The 20,742-nt window shown below is 35.6% G+C and overlaps 1 protein-coding gene across 10 annotated transcripts in view; it reads right to left on the bottom strand.

The window, feature by feature from the left end:
- The window catches only part of LRRC7 (leucine rich repeat containing 7), a 567,116-nt gene that overhangs the window by 103,275 nt on the left and 443,099 nt on the right, over positions 1 to 20,742 (bottom strand). For 8 of the 10 annotated variants that reach the window (XR_005788652.1, XR_005788653.1, XM_040470602.1 and 5 more), the window contains exons 14-18: positions 12,155 to 12,224; positions 10,084 to 10,183; positions 8,040 to 8,164; positions 5,771 to 6,019; positions 425 to 625 (exon numbers count right to left, since the gene is read on the bottom strand). Coding sequence is in view for 8 of the 10 variants with exons in the window: in XM_040470602.1 (XP_040326536.1) it covers positions 425 to 625; positions 5,771 to 6,019; positions 8,040 to 8,164; positions 10,084 to 10,183; positions 12,155 to 12,224 (745 nt within the window). In the remaining 2 variants the exon portion in view is untranslated. The remainder of the gene's footprint in view (positions 1 to 424; positions 626 to 5,770; positions 6,020 to 8,039; positions 8,165 to 10,083; positions 10,184 to 12,154; positions 12,225 to 20,742) is intronic. The other 2 variants (XM_040470606.1, XM_040470608.1) reach the window with 2 other exon arrangements.

Genomic DNA, 20,742 nt, shown 5'->3' with positions numbered 1-20,742 from the left:
TATGCAGAGTACCAAAACAAAACAAAACAAAACAAAACAAAAAACCCCCACAAAACACACACAAAAAAACCCAACTTCATTTAGCCTTTTCTAATGACTCATACAATAAAAATTTGGATAGCCAAAACAGTACCATGAAAATGGTATAATGCACTTACTGGCCAGACCTCGCTAGGTGAGCAAGTATTCCTTCTGTGTGTATTGGAACTTTTGGAGTCGTATTATAATTTTAGGCCATGAGGGTGTCATTTACCTGTAATTCAGTAAATGCAACTCTCATAGTTTGAAAAAGTAGAGAAACTCATTTATATCTTAGGGAAAAAAATGCACTTATCAGAGATCTAATCAGTTTTAAAAAAACAGAGAATTTAGTAATTCCAAAAAATCCAAACCACACTGGCAATTACCAATAACCTTGAAATACCTCCACTGTAATCTCCTTTGGGGCTACAGGCCACTTGTGTTCATACTTTTCTTTCACAGTTTGCTCCGTGTTAGCAGTTGGGTTTGAATTCTCAACACGCACTCCATGGCTTGGCTTACCCACCAGATTTTGAACAGATTTTACCATATTCTTTAAATCCTCTGGGTAAGGAGTTGGATATCGTTTTAGGTTTATTTCAACCTAGAAGTTTATAAAAAGAAATTTCACATAAAAATACCTTCGGCAAACATGTTCACAAAACTACTCCATTTTATGTGCAGTAGTGAAACCAAATGCAATATAGTGAGTGTTGAGCTGGCTGAGAAACTGTACTGTTGCTGTCAGTGGTGTTCTTTCCATATTCTGCCCTCATGGGGCTTCTTCCCGCCACACCCACCTTCTAGATTAAAAATAATTTGGGGATTATATCCTAGCTTTAGACCTACCCTGAGGATCATTGAAATAGGAGTAGGTCAAACATATAAGTGACTAGCAATCTGAAGATTTTAAGCAAATTACCGTCAGCTGCTTTTATACTTTAGAGGCTGTTCCTTCCCTATCTTAGTTATTTATAAGTAATTATTTTCATGTTAAAAATATCTTTGGAACATTAATATAGATGATAGGAGGAGACCCCAAAAGATTTACAAGTAGAGTTTATCATGTCTTTAAAAAATGGGGAATTGACAGTATCTGCTACCAAATATGCATCAGCTCAATGTTAATTAATTAGCATGTTATATCAAAAGGTAGGGTAGCTAATTCTTGTTAATACCTAAAAAAAAATGCTTCAGGGTGGCTTTTATATTTAGTTTTTACCCTAATAAAGTAACATTGTAGGTACTGCCTTAAAATACTTAAAATCTTAAAATACTTAAAATCTTAAAATACTCCTTTAATGTCTTAAAATAAAAAATTAAAAATTGAGGAGATTTTCTAAGATATTCTATGTAAACACATAAATGTTGGCTTATATTTACCCAGATATCTATTCCCCTTTCTTGAATTCATTTTTGGTGTATCAATCTGCCTTTAGGGAATATATATTAATGCTCATTCTTCACATTTAATTTAGAGGGAGAAAATATGAGACACTTCCTTATGGAATATCCCATTATCAGAGTATTTAAAATATACCTAAATTGGAATAAATCCAATTTATTCATGCCGATTAAAAGGGAGTGGGAAGAAATATAAGGAGCAGATTTATTTGGCCTGGCTTATTCCAGTAGTCACAACTTTTTGCATCTGAGTAGAACCAACTTTACAAAATGGAATGGTTTATGTGATTGTAGTGAGTATGTGTCTGTGGAAAGTGTGTGTGGGGGTAGGTGGGAAGGAACGGAGAAGGGGAAAGCAAAGCTGAAGAAGGAAAGAGTGGGAATGAGAGATGAAAGGAGAAAGTGGGGGGGCACATGCACCCCCACCTGCCCACACCCATGGAATTCATGGGATGTAAGAAACTATGATGGTGGTATAGATCTGAGGATTGTAAATATGAATTCAAACACTTTTGCTCATCTGCAGATTTAGCAAATCCACCAACTTTGCCATATTCATCTTCCTCGTGGCTCATTTTCCATATCAAATGCTGGGATTGGACTCCACTGGATGATTTCTAACATTTCTTTTAAGACTAAACATACAAAATTATTTTTCCAATACATTTTTGAAAGGCTGATGAAAAACCAGATAATTCTGCTAGTATAAATATTGTTTAAATGTAATTTTGTCTTTTACACTCCCAAACAAATAAGAATGAACTTAATAATATATAGAAATAAAGCTACAAAAATATAACCCAAGGAAAATTTAGACTTCTCAGAAAAAAAGTGTAAGGTGTTAGAATGTAATATAAATATAGCTCAGGGTACTTAATTTATAATGCATTCTTTTTTTTTTAAATTTTTTTCAATGTTTATTTATTTTTGGGACAGAGAGAGACAGAGCATGAACGGGGGAGGGGCAGAGAGAGAGGGAGACACAGAATCGGAAACAGGCTCCAGGCTCCGAGCCATCAGCCCAGAGCCTGACGCGGGGCTCGAACTCACGGACCGCGAGATCGTGACCTGGCTGAAGTCGGACGCTTAACCGACTGCGCCACCCAGGCACCCCATATAATGCATTCTTAAGTAAACATAAAGAGAATGATATCCATGCTAGACAAAGTCCATTGGGATGCATGCATTCTTGGATCTGCTGTTTAAGTTGGTATTAGAAATGTTCATCACAAATTAAATCTAAGTTTTAAATGATATTGTTGAACTCATTTAAAAGTACTTGATATCAAAGGGCTAAAAGTCAAAAAACTACATTTAAAAATATAGATTGTAGAGTGGTATGACTATTATGCCAATTAAGAACATCTTTTAATTTTTAATAACCAATGGTATATGAATGAAAAATAATTTTCAGGTAGAGAATTAAAATCCTATGTACCTTAAAAAATTCTCAATGCTAAAATTATACTCCTAAATTGAATCAAAAGGAAAAAAAAAAGTGTGAAATGTTCTTCTTTAATTGAATTAGATTCTTTATTGAATAATGCAATCTATTTTTTATAGATGCTATGTCTCATCTGACAAAATTAGATGACTATTTACTAATGGCCATGGTGCCAATATTTTCTGGTTATTTTATAAACAAGTTAATATGATATTTTGGTCACATCACCAGAATATGTTTGGGTACTTTATCTTTGAAAAATATTTAAATTTAGAAACAGAAACAGATTTGTCATGAATTTAATGAAGCTTCAGTTTTAGAGCCTGTCACTTGCACAGCCTCTTTCTAAAGCCTTGTGAGGGGCCCTACTTATGTATTTAAATGGTTATTTTATATCCTTTTCCTTAAAAGAGGCCCCTCTCCAAACTGTGGGAGTTTCAGGTCTCATACAACTTGGATTTGTTTCACCTAGCCAATAAGTTCCTTGTTTCCCACTTGTTGGACCTGGAGTCAGAAGATCTAAATTTAAGCCACAGATTTACCTCAAACAAGCTATCAGCCACTAACCTTTCTGTCCAGTTTCCACTTGTGTAAATGTGAATGATAATATCTTTGGTGAATATATGACTAAAATGAGATAATACCTGTGACAGTCTTTTGAAAATGTGTAAATTCTATTCAGAGATTAAATACTATCTAAAATCAGATTCTACTTAGGTATTTTTAAAATCTCAATTCTTTTGGCAGTTTAGATTCTACTCTATATACTATATACTCATATATGTATATATATACACACACATATGTATATACATATAAACACCATACTACCTGTAACTATCTGGATTTTTTCAGATTGTATGCAGCAGCAACCATTATTTATTCAGTATCTGCCATTTGCCAGGCACATGCAATATGTTTATAAGGATATTTAATTTATTATTATCTATACGATAAATAATACTTATCTATATGATAAATAATACTTATTTTATTATTTATCATATAGATTTAAATATAAACACTGACTAATTATAATTAACAATAATTAAATAATTATAATTAAACATAGTTTAAATTGCATAACTCATTATAGCATCTGTTCCCATTCTACCAAAAGGGAACAGTGTTGGTCCAAAGTCATACAGCTATAGTAGCAATGCCCAAATTCAAACTCAGGTCTTTGACTCCAAAGCCTATGCTATGGAAGTGTTACTTGGCTCAGAGCTATTGTCTGATAGAAGTGAAGCACATTATTTGTACAATCTTGTGAAAAAATGGTGTTTGTAAATCTATAATGTAAATTTTACTGAGTTAAATAACAAGATGATTTCAATTTTTAAAAACATAAAGCTAACAATTTTTTATAATTCCTCTTAAAATTTAAATAGCGCTGTAATATTTTATAATTGTTATGTTTGTAAGTTCTGTAAAAACATATTTTATATCCTTTTACAGATTGTTTTGCTTTCCTACTTTTCTTTTTTTATGCCTTCCAACTTTTTAACTCATGTGTGCACTGCTTTAGAAATGAATAAACATGCTCATAAACACAATTTTATTAATAGTTCAGTAATGCCCCAATACAAAAGCAGTTTCTTTATATTTCTAAGTATATAGGCTAGAAATATTCCCTTATTCTAATATGGGATGGAAAAACAAATAGGTGGGAAAAATTGTCACTTATACCAAAATGTTTTATATATATCACTCACCATAAAGTATTTGTTCATTTTACATATACATCTTATTAAAATGCAAGATTTTGTACTGCAATGTTATTTCACTTTAATTTTAGAAAAATAGCAATGTTTCACAACATTCTGTATATTTCAGATCTAAAACAAGTGCAGTAAATGCAAATAGCAGCTGCAAGATGTTGGAGACTCCCAAAAGTTTAGCAATGGAAGAAAGAATTAACATAAATAGCTAGGCATTTAGAGATGATATCTTGAATTCACAAAGAAAACCGTGGTTTTCTTATGTAATGATTAAATTCTAATTTGGTTTGGCTGTAAATTCCGGTAAGAGAAATAATAGTGAATGCCTTGATTATTGATTGTTAAATATCTTATTCTGGGATTTAATTAGGACATTTTACACAGAAAGGAAACCTATAGCAGTTTCAGTGAGGATTCTCAGCTGGCCTTATATTGTGCATAGAATATAAGACACAGAATAAGAATCTAGTCCATTACATGTGGATGGTAAAGCTTACCAAAAATGTAGTGTTCTTTTACATCACATTAAGACATTTTTTTAAATGAAACTTTTAAACACCCAACCCACTGAGATAAGGAAGCCCTATTTGCCACAACTCCTAAACCAATCTTCTCTTACAGGAATTCTCATCATCTGTGCCTTCAAATTAGAGGGAAATCGATACTTTTCAACAAATGTCCATCTTTGTACTCAAAGTCCACTCTCAGCAAATCCCAATTCAAATCTCATGCTATTTTATGAATCAATTTTTAGTTATTTAATCTCCCTCAGAATTGACATTATACAAAAATGCATGTATGTATGGGGACAATTTAGATGTTATCAACAGTGTCATCAACATTCTGCCCGACTATTGGTATTCCCACACTTTAAATTAAAGAAAAAAATATTTAAAAATGAAAACATAAATGAAAATGAAGCACCCAACTAAAAAATCATGCCATATATCCCACCATTAGGTACCTCATTATTAATGTTCCCTCCCCTGACTTGGTTCTCTCCACCCCATTGCCAATGTCAATGAACAAAAACTTAAATTGGGATTGAACACTGGCAACTGGATGGTTTCTATAGGATCAACATTCCTTACCCCAAATCATGCAGAACATACCCCATAAACCACTGTTCCAAGGTTGCCTCTACATGGGGGGTTCTCCTACCCCAAACACCTAGGCCTACCTGTCTGCCACTTAGAGAGGGAAGAGTGGTGGATTGTGCTGCAACTGGCAATGGAGTACACATGCTCCTTTCCTGCTGGAGGCCACTTATACAACCCCATGCCAGCTGTGGGTCATTCTGGGGGACGGGCATATCTTGGATCTGCTGATCACACCTGGCCCATGGTGTGCAGCAATCGCCAGACAGTCTGGCAGGTTGGAGAGTAATCCCACGCTGGCCCCTTTCCCAGGGGGCTTGGCAAGAGTGATCCTGTGGGAGAAGGAATCTCCATTTTCTGGGAGAAAGAGGAGCACTGTAGCAATACTTTCACTTTATCATTTTTCTACTCTTGATTTTTTTTCACTCTGGGTAATGCATTTAAAACAACCACAGAAAATTAGTTCAAACTCTCTAACAAAATGGTACCAATATCAAATGAAGCTAAAGGGTCACCACTTCTTCACACAATGCACCAGTTATACTACACTGTACACTCTATAAGTAGGGCATTATACTCTAGTCCATTTGGAAGTTTATGGCATAGGTCAGTGGTTCCTTTTTAGATTTTATGTAAATGAAAGGTAAAATGGTGCTAAATTTAATGTATATGTAATGAACCAAAAACATGTGATTAATTTACTATAAGATTTCCATACATTCCATTCATCATACTTCCATGATGATTTATTTAGAAGTTTGTTTGTGTTCTAATTTGCCCAATAGCCAATGGCATTGGAAATGTTCAAATTAGTCAAAACCAAGTGTTTGAGATTTTTGAAACACATATTGTTTCACCAAAATATAGATAAATCAAACATAAATAAGCATAAAGAAAATGCAATCTAAAGTATAATGAGCCTACTCTGATTATAAACAAACCTGATCACATAACACACAAACAGGGCTTCTAAATAACGGTTTCCATTTACCATATTTTATGTTTTCATTGACACATATACCAGAGTATATTAAATGTACTATTTTCTTGTTGGATCCTTTGAATATGGATTTTTAGGAATAAGTATGTAGTTTTTGACATTCAGAGAAGAAAAAGAATGAATCAGAGGTCCAGTATAGAATGCATCATCCATTGGTTCTATATTTAACGTACGAAATCTTAAAAGAAGAACTGAGATGTTGTAAGGGTCTTTGTTTACTTTTAGTTTGGCATTGTTTTTTCCAGGAATTCACAAGTTAAAAAAATGTTTCTTTGGTTATTAGATAGCATTAACCAAGCATCCAGAAACATTTTTTTTCAAAGCCAAATCTTTAACAAAGCTATCATTTTGATTTGGGAGTCCGTTTTGGGTTCTCCACAATGATGTAGAGGTAGGCCTTGTCAATTACCTTACTGTCTAAATCTAGTAAGGTTCCAGAGTGTGTTGGTTTAAGAAAGAAGTTTAGAAAATGTGGGAATGAGGGGAAAGAAAAGAAGAACACATTACACAATCTATATCTATTAACAGGATGCACATAACAATTACTTAGGCAATTAGTCACTCAGAGTGAGAGCTGTTAGTATCCATGATGGAAAAAGTACACAAATAATACTATAAAAAATTAGTGAGAGATTCAAGATGTTGCCATGATGTTAATATGAAGATCTGATGTTGAGAAGAACTATATCACTTCTGATATCTTCAAGCTTAAATACTTAAAAATATAGATTGTAAAATTTCACCTTGTTACTTGACTTAAATTAGTTCCAATGAAGAATTTTAAAAATATATGTTTGAGGTGAAAAACTGAATATCCCCTGGTATTCTTGCCTCCTTTAAAACTTGTTTTCATATTTAAGAAAACTCAGAAAATTTTCTCAGATACCCCAGGGACATTGAATCTTTCAGAGATTTTAATGCCAATGTAATATATTAATCTGTTGGTTTTTCCTTAAATGTGTACTTGGGTCTCATATGGCCTGCCTGATGCCTTGCTTGGCGATTACAAGAAAACCATTTCAGTGTTTCAAAAATATAATAAGATGCTTAGGTAAAGTCTATCAGCCAGATTTGTTTGTTTGTTTTGGCTTTCTCTCACCTTGAATCTCTTTCATGTTGTTACTCTGTAAGATGGGTATTAAATTTGCTCAGAGACATTAGTCTCATTCTGAAGCACACCAATACTTCTCAAATTACCATCCTGCTATAATGAAAGGTACCACCAGAACACTTGAAGATATATCTGACCTTCAAGCAGAGGTCACTCAATTTTTCCCTAAGTCTATTGTATTAATAACAATGGACAAACAAAGATAATGAGAAGAAAGAAGAAACAAAATTAAAAGTTTCACCTTAACTTTCCCAGCATTTTCGTCATCTTCCTTTTTTTCTTCAAATTCAAAGGCAACAGTCATGCGTTGTTGTCTCTGCTCTTCCCACAGTGTTGGGTTAAAGCTGTCACTGTCTGACTGGAAATCTACAGTTAGATTCCAAAGTATTATTGCTTTTTTTTACATGAAGTGTTATTAATAGAGCTTAGTACACTATGCAAAAAAATGGCAATAGGTACTATAAACAAGTACAAAATCAAAAAAAAAAAGGAAAAATAAAGAGAAAGAAAGAAAGAAAGAAAGAAAGAAGAAAGGAAAGAAAAAGAGAGGAAAGGTCCTTTGATATTTGTTACATGGTCTTTTACATCTTAATTCAAATTCAGCTTTCCTAAGTACATATTAGTTACATATTGGGATTGGGAAGTTTTCTAGTGCAGAGAATGGGCTCTCCAAATACTACTACTAATGATAATACAAGAGAGCTGGGCTATACATTTTAAAATATTAATTTTTAAATCTTCACACCAGCACACTATGGGTAGTACTAATATATCCTCAATTTGTTAATGAGAAAACTATAGTTTTCTCTGGGCCAGTGCAGGATTCTATTCCATGTCTGTGTGATTACACAGCCCATACCCATATTTGTAGCCACTAAACTCTATCAGGATTTTATAAAAGGTACTACATAACATTGGTTTTTCAGTAAAGTGTGTAAGATTGAAAGCTTTATTTATTTATTTATTTTTGCTGTGTGTATGTGGTTGGGAGGAAATGGAGGGGAGCTTGTTTTTAGGGTTATGAACATATGGAAATTCAGTCTTTAACATTACAGTCTCAACTAGTCTATATATATCCCCAATTAATAAGGAAAATAAATGGCTTATAAGTATTTAATTTATATCAAAATATGGACTAATAGTAATATCTTCCTTGCCAACGTTAATTGTGAAGATCACATGAAAATGCAGTACAAGTACTTCGTTCAGGCTAAATTCTTTCCCAAAGGACAACACTTATCATATATGTACTTGTTTGTTGCAAGGGATTCTGAAAATTCATTAGTTATACGTCTGCCTGAAAAGCCAAAGGGTGACTTGCTTAAAGTTCAAAAAATTTTTCTATTACCAACTCTTCTTTCCTCAAAAGAGAGCAAAACAAAACAAAACCTGGCTAATTCCTTAACATCACACTTTGCCTAACTAGATCTACCTCACTCCCTACAATAAATTAGGGATTCAATCTGTGCAACCATATCTCAGAAATGACCACAAATCTGAGATTCTTTTCACTTTTCCCTTTATTTTTTAAATGAAATATTTTGATAATCTAGGGACTAATATGAAAATATAAGTAAAGTTTAGGTTTAGGTTTTTCAACACGTATATCTATCATAGCTACTGACATCATTTAGAGAAACTCAACTTGAAAGAGAAAGAATGGTCATTATTTTCAAGTTATCTCTTTATGGTCGACTCTTAATATGAAATAATTTGGGGCCTGGGATCACCAGACTAAATGTTTAAATTGTGTTCATGAAATTAGTGAACACAGGAAATAAACCAGTTCACTGAACCTTCCTTAAGATCTGACCCTTCTTAGCTCATTTCAGTGAGCTGGGTACTACATTTAGTTAACTAGTCCTATGTCTTAGAATCCACCAAGAGAAGTTGCTCCCAAAAATCAACAATTTCATATAAGATATGAAGAGGGAGAGTTACATTTTTGGGATCTTATTTAAAATAGTATAGTGTACATTGATTTTGTAACCTGCAACTTTACTGAATTCATTTATCAGTTCTCCCAGTTTTTTGGTGGAGTCTTTCAGGTTTTCTATATGGAGTATCATGTCATCGGCAAATAGTGAAGGTTTTACTTCTTCCTTGCTGATTGTGGAAGATAAGATTCATGTTTAGGGTTAACCCCTGGATGACTTATATGTGTCATCTAATTATTTTCATAGCCTTGCGCATGTATCAGTATTCCTGGCCAGATATCAGAATAAAATTATTCCCTTTTATCCATAATTATATAAGTATAGGAGAAATTTTTACTGATAATTTACCTTCATCACCACGAGGTTGCTGGGGAAACATGTAGTTAGTCAATACTCTTTGCTTTGTTTCTGGATGGGCTTCAGTTTGTAAAGGGATAAGGGCTTTTGACTAGACGCAAAGAACATACAAAATAGATTAATAAGATAGTGAATATGAAGAATATTACTTTTATATAAGACATGGTCAATAGTTTGGCCTCACTGAGCTGAATGAACAATTAAAAGAAAGGCAAGGAAAAAAGTAATCAAATAATTAAGGATTACATAAAAGACTACTGCTGAGGAATATTCTTAAATTCTAAGGTCTTCATACTGAGAGTTTCTTTTTCTGTAGGATACTTTTTTACAAAACCTATCATCTTCACTGAGCAATGTCAGTTTTAGTCTTAAAGAGACCAAGATATATTAAATTATTCAACTAAGTAAGCTTTTGGTGTGGTTCTATATGCTCATTCATTTTCACAAACTGCTGCCCTAAAAAGACAAATGGGATTTGCTATCAAATCCATGCTACTGCAAGATCATCTATGAATTTAATTAGGTTAAAACAGAAGCATGCTTTGAGAGATATTTTTGTAACCAAAGACAGAGTCCACATAAAAATAAGCAACTATTCTTGTTGTACCTGATGTATCAGTATATTTCTTGTGGATGGTAATATTTAATTCTTTATTATTAATTTGATTTTACAAATACAATTTCTGAAGGGTATTGTAGATCTCTGATATTAAATTATATATATGTGTGTGTGTGTGTATATATATATATATGTATATATATATATACACACCTTATTGGAAATGATGATATCTAATGTTTAAAAAATCCACTAATTTCATGACATTTATTAATAGGAGTGAAACACAAAGTGGATTTGGCATATCAACTTGTCTCATGCAACTGAGTCAGAAACACATTAAATCACTGTTATAAATAAAAGTTAAATGATGCAGTCATTGTTCAGTTCAGTCTCCCACAAGAATAATAAATCATGATATTAGCAGATGTTTTTTCACAATGAAAGACTGTAGAATAGATTGTTCCATTAGCATAACTCACATTGAATCCAGAAATTATTTATTTATAATGATATATTAATGCCTTGAAAAATCTATAGTTCATTGATAAGATTTGGATTTGAATCTAATTTCTCTACTCAGCAGATGGAAGCAAGTACTATAATGACTGTAGGGACACAAACATTATTCTTACACTTACATTTTATGTTTTGTAGAGATTTAATTTTTTCACAGAAGTAGCCCAATACTTAGAAATCTGGTCAATTCATTTACCTGTAATGCTGCGTTTATGCTCAGGAGATAATGATAACAAACTAAATTCAAGATGATTTGTTTTCATTTGGCTATTCATATTTGCAAAAAGGTGTTTCAAAATTTTGGAATTTTGAGAAAAAAGTAAAGATTAATAAGCCATGTCAAAATTGTCCACCACCATTTTTTTTTTCTGGTGGCAAATCAGATGTCTTCAACTCTTTCTTGTTATTTTCCAGTTATTAAAGTTATTCATTAACACTCAATTACTGATTTGAATATAATCTATTTTTGTGATTATAAAAAATAATATCAAACCAATTTCACAGAAAATGCTGATAATAGTCACAAAATATATCTGAAAATTCCTTGTATAAAATTTTAGAATTAAGCTGATTATAATTGAAAGTATTTTAAAAAGGAATACATTGGATAATAATTCCCTCTGTGATTTCTTATTCCTTACCTTCAGAGATATAATTAAAGAACATCCCCTAAGGACACAGAGGTACCTTTTAGAAGTACAAAGCTATAAAAATGATCGTTTTGTGTGTCTGATACATGAGAATGAAGTCGCTGCTAAATCAAAGTATTTAAAGAGGGTGGAGATTATAGTACTGTATTATCTGTAGCAATGAAATACACACTTGAACTGCTATCTTTACAAAAATCTTTCAGAAGATAAAGGGATCTATATTTTGTAGTATATGCCGAAGGTAGCTACTGGGAATAAGTTAGTAATTCAAAGCTTAAATTATAGTTCATCTTAATAAACAAACAAAAAAAAATCAGGTAATAACGGTTTTTACCTGATTGTCAGAAAGCCACAAAGCTGCAAGTTCTTTAAGTTTGGTAAATGAGAACGGTAAATTCTTCAACCTGCGAAAACAAGAAAATTCTAATAGCGTGGGTGAAGATAGATATAGTTCATTTTTATGAAGAATTATTTAAAATACTGTAACTTATTGATTTCATTCTTTTCTCTAATTCTTTCCCTTCAGTAGTCTGAGCAATCTTTAAAAAGTGAAAATCCCCATTTGCAATCCTCCAAATGCTTTCTATCACATCTAGAAAAAAATCCAAAATTGTTACCATGTCTTGTCAGATCTTACAAGATCTGGCCCTCCAAGCCCCTCCAGAAACTTCTGCTACTCTTTTCCCGGCTTAGTCCCACCAGCGCCACTTACTGGCCTTTTATCAGCCCACTACGAGGAGTAGCCAAACTCTTATCTGTCTGGAATATTCTTTCTCCACAACTTCACTTAACTAATTCCCATATGTCTTTTAGCTCTTAAATGCCATTTTCTCAAAGAGGCTTTTCCTGCCTCCTTATTTAAATAACTTTCCCCAGTGTAGTCTCTAAGTACCTGATACTTTCTTTGATGGGACACATCATAGTTTGTAATTATATATTTATTTTTGTGATTACAGTTTTGCTGGCTGAACTCCCCACAGAACTGTAGGCTCCATGATGGGAAGGGGTCATGTCTGTCATTCTATTAAAGGAACCTACAGCTCCTATAGATGAGTCCCGAGAGCATGTCCTTTTGTTCTGTCACCTTTTTGTATTCCAAGAGGGAATTTTTAAAAATGCATTTTGAGGTATGTGAGGTTTGGCATCAGCTATGATATTCAATTGAAATGATCTATTTAGTATTGGCTTTAGCCTTTGGAGGACCAAATTGCCAAATGCCTACTTCAGCGTACTATCTGATATCCCTGAAATTGTGTATGATGCATAAATTGTGATTGCATAGGCATATATGTGATTGCCATCATAGTCACTCAGCAAAGTGGTAATATAAACAAAGCCTGCCACTGGATTCATTGTTAATTTCTGCATATTCACTTTTGAATAGAGGTACACATTTTAGATAGAACTTGGAATGAAAATTTCCTTAAGTCTTTAATATGTTGGAATTATTTCAGCCAATCTGTGAATACATATATTTTGACAATGGAAATGGAAAACATTATAATAATTAATAAGGATTGTGGAAATGGTTTATATTATATGCAAAAGGAGTGACCACTTCAAATGATTTAGTAAATTTGAAAAGATATTGATAGCCAATACAAATAGCAACAGTGTGAATTAGCCAGATAACTTTAGGAAGAATATAATAACCTCTCTGAGCTCATAAATATATATAAAACATAAATAAGCATATAAAGAGTAATGGAGACTGATTTATATCATAGTTCTCTTTTTATGAAATTATTTGTTATACTAGTATTTATAACATGAAACTAAATTACGTAAAAACTGTTTGTAGTTTTTGGTTATTTAATTGCATTGAAGCCAGGAATTATGAAGTAAGGTGTTATGGGAAGAATTTTTCCACATCATATGGAGATGAATTGAAAGTAGAATATCAATTCTGCCACATCGAAATTATGTGAGAGGGAAACTCTCCGATATCATACAACAAAATGCATGACAAATCATCATCAATCCAGTCATAAATGTGGAGTGTAAGGAAAAGAGACTGTTAGAGGAGGACAAGTTACACTCAATTCTCCTTAGTCCCCCAGTAACGTATGTTAAAAGTGAGCTTCTATTTAGTATCACAAATGTGCAATAAATTGACCATAGGAACAATCTTGCAGTTGACAGTGCATGGGAATAATTTTTCCTAAACTATAATACCAAAATTTTTAAAATTCATTCTATTATAAATGTGAAATTGTGATAGTCATGACATTTGGATGACATTTCATATTTAATCTTTTATCCAAGCATTTCATATTTAATCTTTTATCCAGTTCTTTCTCTGATAGTAATGTTAAATTTGGCCTCAGATTTGGTTGAATATTGATTTTAAGTGCAAGTTAAGTCATTGATTAATTCATTAACTAAGAAATATTAGTTGGCTTTATACTATGTTCTAGTCGCTGTAGTAGGAGAAAAATTAAGCTTATATAACTGACCTGATGAAATAAGTTCCTGGATATTGTGAGATTCTCAATGACTTATTCATATCTTTTGCCCTACCATCTAGCAATATGTCTGTCCCATTGTGGTTACTGAATTATCCTCTATTTGTTGAATAAATAACTTCATTAGCAGCCTTTCTACTTTCTTACACCATACACAAAAATAAACTCAAAATTGATCAATGACTTAAATGTGAGGCCTAAAACCATAAAACTCCTAGAAGAAAGGAGGCAGTAATTTCCTTGACATAGGCCATAGAAATATTTTTCTAAATATGTCTCCTCAGGCAAGGGAAACAAAAGCAAAATTAAACTGTTGGGACTATACAAAAAACAAAAAAACAAAAAACAAACAACTTCTGCACAGTGAAGGAAACCAGTAACAAAACCAAAAAGCAATCTACTGAATGGGAGAAGATATTTACAAATGATATATCTGATAAGGGGCTAATATCCAAAACATATAAAAAAAAAAAACTTATACAACTCAACACCACACAAAAAATAAGCCATTTAAAAATGGGCAAAGGAGGCTTAGAGAGGGAAGATGGCGGCGTAGGAGGACGCTGGGCTCACCGCGCGTCCTGCTGATCACTTAGATACCACCTACACCTGCCTAAATAACCCAGAAAACCACCAGAGGATTAGCAGAATGGAGTCGCCGGAGCCAAGCGCAGATGAGAGGCCCACGGAAAGGGTAGGAAGGGCGGCGAGGCGGTGCGCGCTCCACGGACTGGTGGGAGGGAGCCGGGGCGGAGGGGCGGCTCCGGCCAAGCAGAGCCCCCAAGTCTGGCTTGCAAAAAGCGGAGGGGCCTGACGGACTGTGTTCCGACAGCAAGCGCGACTTAGCGGCTGGGAGGTCATAAGTTAACAGCTCTGCTCAGAAAGCAGGAAGGCTGGAGGACAAAGGGAAGGAGAGCTGCTGAGCCCCCGGGCGACAGAGCTCAGTTTGGTGGGGAACAAAGGCGCTTGCCAGCGCCATCTCCCCCGCCCATCCCCCAGCCAAAATCCCAAAGAGAACCAGTTCCTGCCAGGGAACTTGCTCTCTCCGCGCAAACACCTAACTCTGCGCTTCTGCGGAGCCAAACCTCCGGCAGCAGATCTGACTCCCTCCCGCTGCCACAGGGCCCCTCCTGAAGTGGATCACCTAAGGAGAAGCAAGCTAAGCCTGCCCCTCCTGCCCCTGCACACCTTGCCTCCCCACCCCAGCTAAGACGCCAGATCCCCAGCCTCACAAGCCTGGCAGTGTGCAAGTAGCCCAGACAGGCCACCCCACCCCACAGTGAATCCCGCCCCTAGGAGAGGGGAAGAGAAGGCACGCACCAGTCTGACTGTGGCCCCAGCGGTGGGCTGGGGGCAGACATCAGGTCTGACTGCGGCTCCGCCCACCAACTCCAGTTATACACCACAGCACAGGGGAAGTGCCCTGCAGGTCCTACCACGCCAGGGACTATCCAAAATGACCAAGTGGAAGAATTCCCCTCAGAAGAATCTCCAGGAAATAACGACAGCTAATGAGCTGATCAAAAAGGATTTAAATAATATAACAGAAAGTGAATTTAGAATAATAGTCATAAAATTAATCGCTGGGCTTGAAAACAGTATAGCTGACAGCAGAGAATCTCTTGCTACAGAGATCAAGGGACTAAGGAACAGTCACGAGGAGCTGAAAAACGCTTTAAATGAAATGCATAACTAACAAAATGGAAACCACCACGGCTCGGATTGAAGAGGCAGAGGAAAGAATAGGTCAACTAGAAGATAAGTTATGGAAAAAGAGGAAGCTGAGAAAAAGAGAGATAAAAAAATCCAGGAGTATGAGGGGAAAATTAGAGAACTAAGTGATACTCTAAAAAGAAATAATATACGCATAATTGGTATCCCAGAGGAGGAAGAGAGAGGGAAAGGTGCTGAAGGGGTACTTGAAGAAACAATATCTGAGAACTTCCCTGAACTGGGGAAGGAAAAAGGCATTGATATCCAAGAGGCACAGAGAACTCCCTTCAGACATAACTTGAATCGATCTTCTGCACGACATATCATAGTGAAACTGGCAAAATACAAGGATAAAGAGAAAATTCTGAAAGCAGCAAGGGGTAAACGTGCCCTCACATATAAAGGGAGACCTATAAGACTCGTGACTGATCTCTCTTTTGAAACTTGGCAGGCCAGAAAGAATTGGCACGAGATTTTCAGTGTGCTAGACAGAAAAAATATGCAGCCGAGAATCCTTTATCCAGCAAGTCTGTCATTTAGAATAGAAGGAGAGATAAAGGTCTTCCCAAACAAACAAAAACTGAAGGAATTTGTCACCACTAAACCAGCCCTCCAAGAGATCCTAAGGGGGACCCTGTGAGACAAAGTACCAGAGACATCACTACAAGCATAAAACATACAGACAGCACAATGACTCTAAACCCATATCTTTCTATAAGAACACTGAATGTAAATGGGTTAAATGCGCCAACCAAAAGACATAGGGTATCAGATTGGATAAAAAAACAAGACCCATCTATTTGCTGTCTACAAGAGACTCATTTTAGACCTGAGGACACCTTTAGATTGAGAGTGAGGGGATGGAGAACTATTTATCATGCTACTGGAAGCCAAAAGAAAGCTGGAGTAGCCATACTTCTATCAGACAAACTAGACTTTAAATTAAAGGCTGTAACAAGAGATGAAGAAGGACATTATATACTAGTGACAGGGTCTATCCATCAGGAAGAGCTAACAATCATAAATGTCTATGCGCCGAATACCGGAGCGCCTGAATATATAAAACAATTGCTCATAAACATAAGCAACCTTATTGATAAGAATGTGGTAATTGCAGGGGACTTTAACACCCCACTTACAGAAATGGATAGATCATCTAGACACACGGTCAATAAAGAAACAAGGGCCCTGAATGAGACATTGGATCAGATGGACTTGACAGATATATTTAGAACTCTGCATCCCAAAGCAACAGAATATACTTTCTTCTCGAGTGCACATGGAACATTCTCCAAGATAGATCATATACTGGGTCACAAAACAGCCCTTCATAAGTTTACAAGAATTGAAATCATACCATGCATGCTTTCAGACCACAATGCTATGAAGCTTGAAATCAACCACAGAAAAAGTCTGGAAAACCTCCCAAAGCATGGAGGTTAAAGAACACCCTACTAACGAATGAGTGGGTCAACCAGGCAATTCGAGAAGAAATTAAAAAATATATGGAAACAAACGAAAATGAAAATACAACAATTCAAACGCTTTGGGACGCAGCGAAGGCAGTCCTGAGAGGAAAATACATTGCAATCCAGGCCTATCTCAAGAAACAAGAAAAATCCCAAATACAAAATCTAACAGCACACCTAAGGGAAATAGAAGCAGAACAGCAAAGGCAGCCTAAACCCAGCAGAAGAAGAGAAATAATAAAGATCAGAGCAGAAATAAACAATATAGAATCTAAAAAAACTGTAGAGCAGATCAACGAAACCAAGAGTTGGTTTTTTGAAAAAATAAACAAAATTGACAAACCTCTAGCCAGGCTTCTCAAAAAGAAAAGGGAGATGACCCAAATAGATAAAATCATGAATGAAAATGGAATGATTACAACCAATCCCTCAGAGATACAAACAATTATCAGGGAATACTATGAAAAATTATATGCCAACAAATTGGACAACCTGGAAGAAATGGTCAAATTCCTGAACACCCACACTCTTCCAAAACTCAATCAGGAGGAAATAGAAAGCTTGAACAGACCCATAAGCAGCGAAGAAATTGAATCGGTTATCAAAAATCTCCCAACAAATAAGAGTCCAGGACCAGATGGCTTCCCAGGGGAGTTCTACCAGACGTTTAAAGGAGAGATAATACCTATGCTTCTCAAGCTATTCCAAGAAATAGAAAGGGAAGGAAAACTTCCAGAATCATTCTATGAAGCCTGTATTACTTTGATTCCTAAACCAGACAGAGACCCAGTAAAAAAAGAGAACTACAGGCCAATATCCCTGATGAATATGGATGCCAAAATTCTCAATAAGATACTAGCAAATCGAATTCAACGGCATATAAAAAGAATTGTTCACCATGATCAAGTGGGATTCATTCCTGGGATGCAGGGCTGGTTCAACATTCGCAAATCAATCAACGTGATCCATCACATTAACAAAAAAAAAGAGAAAAACCATATGATCCTGTCAATCGATGCAGAAAAGGCCTTTGACAAAATCCAGCACCCTTTCTTAATAAAAACCCTTGAGAAAGTTGGGATAGAAGGAACATACTTAAAGATCATCAAAGCCATTTATGAAAAGCCCACAGCTAACATCATCCTCAACGGGGAAAAACTGAGAGCTTTTTCCCTGAGATCAGGAACACGACAGGGATGCCCACTCTCACCACTGTTGTTTAACATAGTGCTGGAAGTTCTAGCATCAGCAATCAGACAACAAAAGGAAATCAAAGGCATCAAAATTGGCAAAGATGAAGTCAAGCTTTCGCTTTTTGCAGATGACATGATATTATACATGGAAAATCCGATAGACTCCACCAAAAGTCTGCTAGAACTGATACATGAATTCAGCAAAGTGGCAGGATACAAAATCAATGTATAGAAATCAGTTGCATTCTTATACACTAACAATGAAGCAACAGAAAGACAAATAAAGAAACTGATCCCATTCACAATGGCACCAAGAAGCATAAAATACCTAGGAATAAATCTAACCAAAGATGTAAAGGATCTGTATGCTGAAAACTATAGAAAGCTTATGAAGGTAATTGAAGAAGATTTAAAGAAATGGAAAGACATTCCCTGCTCATGGATTGGAAGAATAAATATTGTCAAAATGTCAATACTACCCAAAGCTATCTACACATTTAATGCAATCCCAATCAAAATTGCACCAGCATTCTTCTCAAAACTAGAACAAGCAATCCTAAAATTCATATGGAACCACAAAAGGCCCCAAATAGCCAAAGTAATTTTGAAGAAGAAGACCAAAGCAGGAGGCATCACAATCCCAGACTTTAGCCTCTACTACAAAGCTGTCATCATCAAGACAGCATGGTATTGGCACAAAAACAGACACAGAGACCAATGGAATAGAATAGAAACCCCAGAACTAGACCCACAAACGTATGGCCAACTCATCTTTGACAAAGCAGGAAAGAACATCCAATGGAAAAAAGACAGTCGCTTTAACAAATGGTGCTGGGAGAACTGGACAGCAACATGCAGAAGGTTGAAACTAGACCACTTTCTCACACCATTCACAAAAATAAACTCAAAATGGATGAAGGACCTGAATGTGAGACAGGAAACCATCAAAACCTTAGAGGAGAAAGCAGGAAAAGACCTCTCTGACCTCAGCCGTAGCAATCTCTTACTCGACACATCCCCAAAGGCAAGGGAATTAAAAGCAAAAGTGAATTACTGGGACCTTATGAAGATAAAAAGCTTCTGCACAGCAAAGGAAATAACCAACAAAACTAAAAGGCAACCAACGGAATGGGAAAAGATATTTGCACATGACATATCGGACAAAGGGCTAGTATCCAAAATCTATAAAGAGCTCACCAAACTCCACACCCGGAAAGCAAATAACCCAGTGAAGAAATGGGCAGAAAACATGAATAGACACTTCTCTAAAGAAGACATCCGGATGGCCAACAGGCACATGAAAAGATGTTCAGCGTCGCTCCTCATCAGGGAAATACAAATCAAAACCACACTCAGGTATCACCTCACGCCAGTCAGAGTGGCCAAAATGAACAAATCAGGAGACTACAGATGCTGGAGAGGATGTGGAGAAACGGGAACCCTCTTGCACTGTTGGTGGGAATGCAAATTGGTGCAGCCACTCTGGAAAACAGTGTGGAGGTTCCTCAGAAAATTAAAAATAGACCTACCCTATGACCCAGCAATAGCACTGCTAGGAATTTATCCAAGGGACACAGGAGTACTGATGCATAGGGGCACTTGTACCCCAATGTTCATAGCAGCACTCTCAACAATAGCCAAATTATGGAAAGAGCCTAAATGTCCATCAACTGATGAATGGATAAAGAAATTGTGGTTTATATACAGAATGGAATACTACGTGGCAATGAGAAAAAATGAAATATGGCCTTTTGTAGCAACATGGATGGAACTGGAGAGTGTGATGCTAAGTGAAATAAGCCATACAGAGAAAGACAGATACCATATGGTTTCACTCTTATGCGGATCCTGAGAAACTTAACAGGAACCCATGAGGGGAGGGGAAGGAAAAAAATAAAAAAAGAGGTTAGAGTGGGAGAGAGCCAAAGCATAAGAGACTGTTGAGAACTGAGAGCAAACTGAGGGTTGATGGGGGGTGGGAGGGAGGAGAGGGTGGGTGATGGGTATTGAGGAGGGCACCTTTTGGGATGAGCACTGGGTGTTGTATGGAAACCAATTTGACAATAAATTTCATATATAAAT

This window comes from Herpailurus yagouaroundi, unplaced genomic scaffold (genome assembly GCF_014898765.1).
Source record: "Herpailurus yagouaroundi ecotype Mexico unplaced genomic scaffold, PumYag 77, whole genome shotgun sequence".
NCBI lineage: Eukaryota > Metazoa > Chordata > Mammalia > Carnivora > Felidae > Herpailurus > Herpailurus yagouaroundi.
The sequence above is the reverse complement of the archived record's forward strand: the minus strand, read 5'-3'. Positions and strand labels throughout refer to the sequence as shown.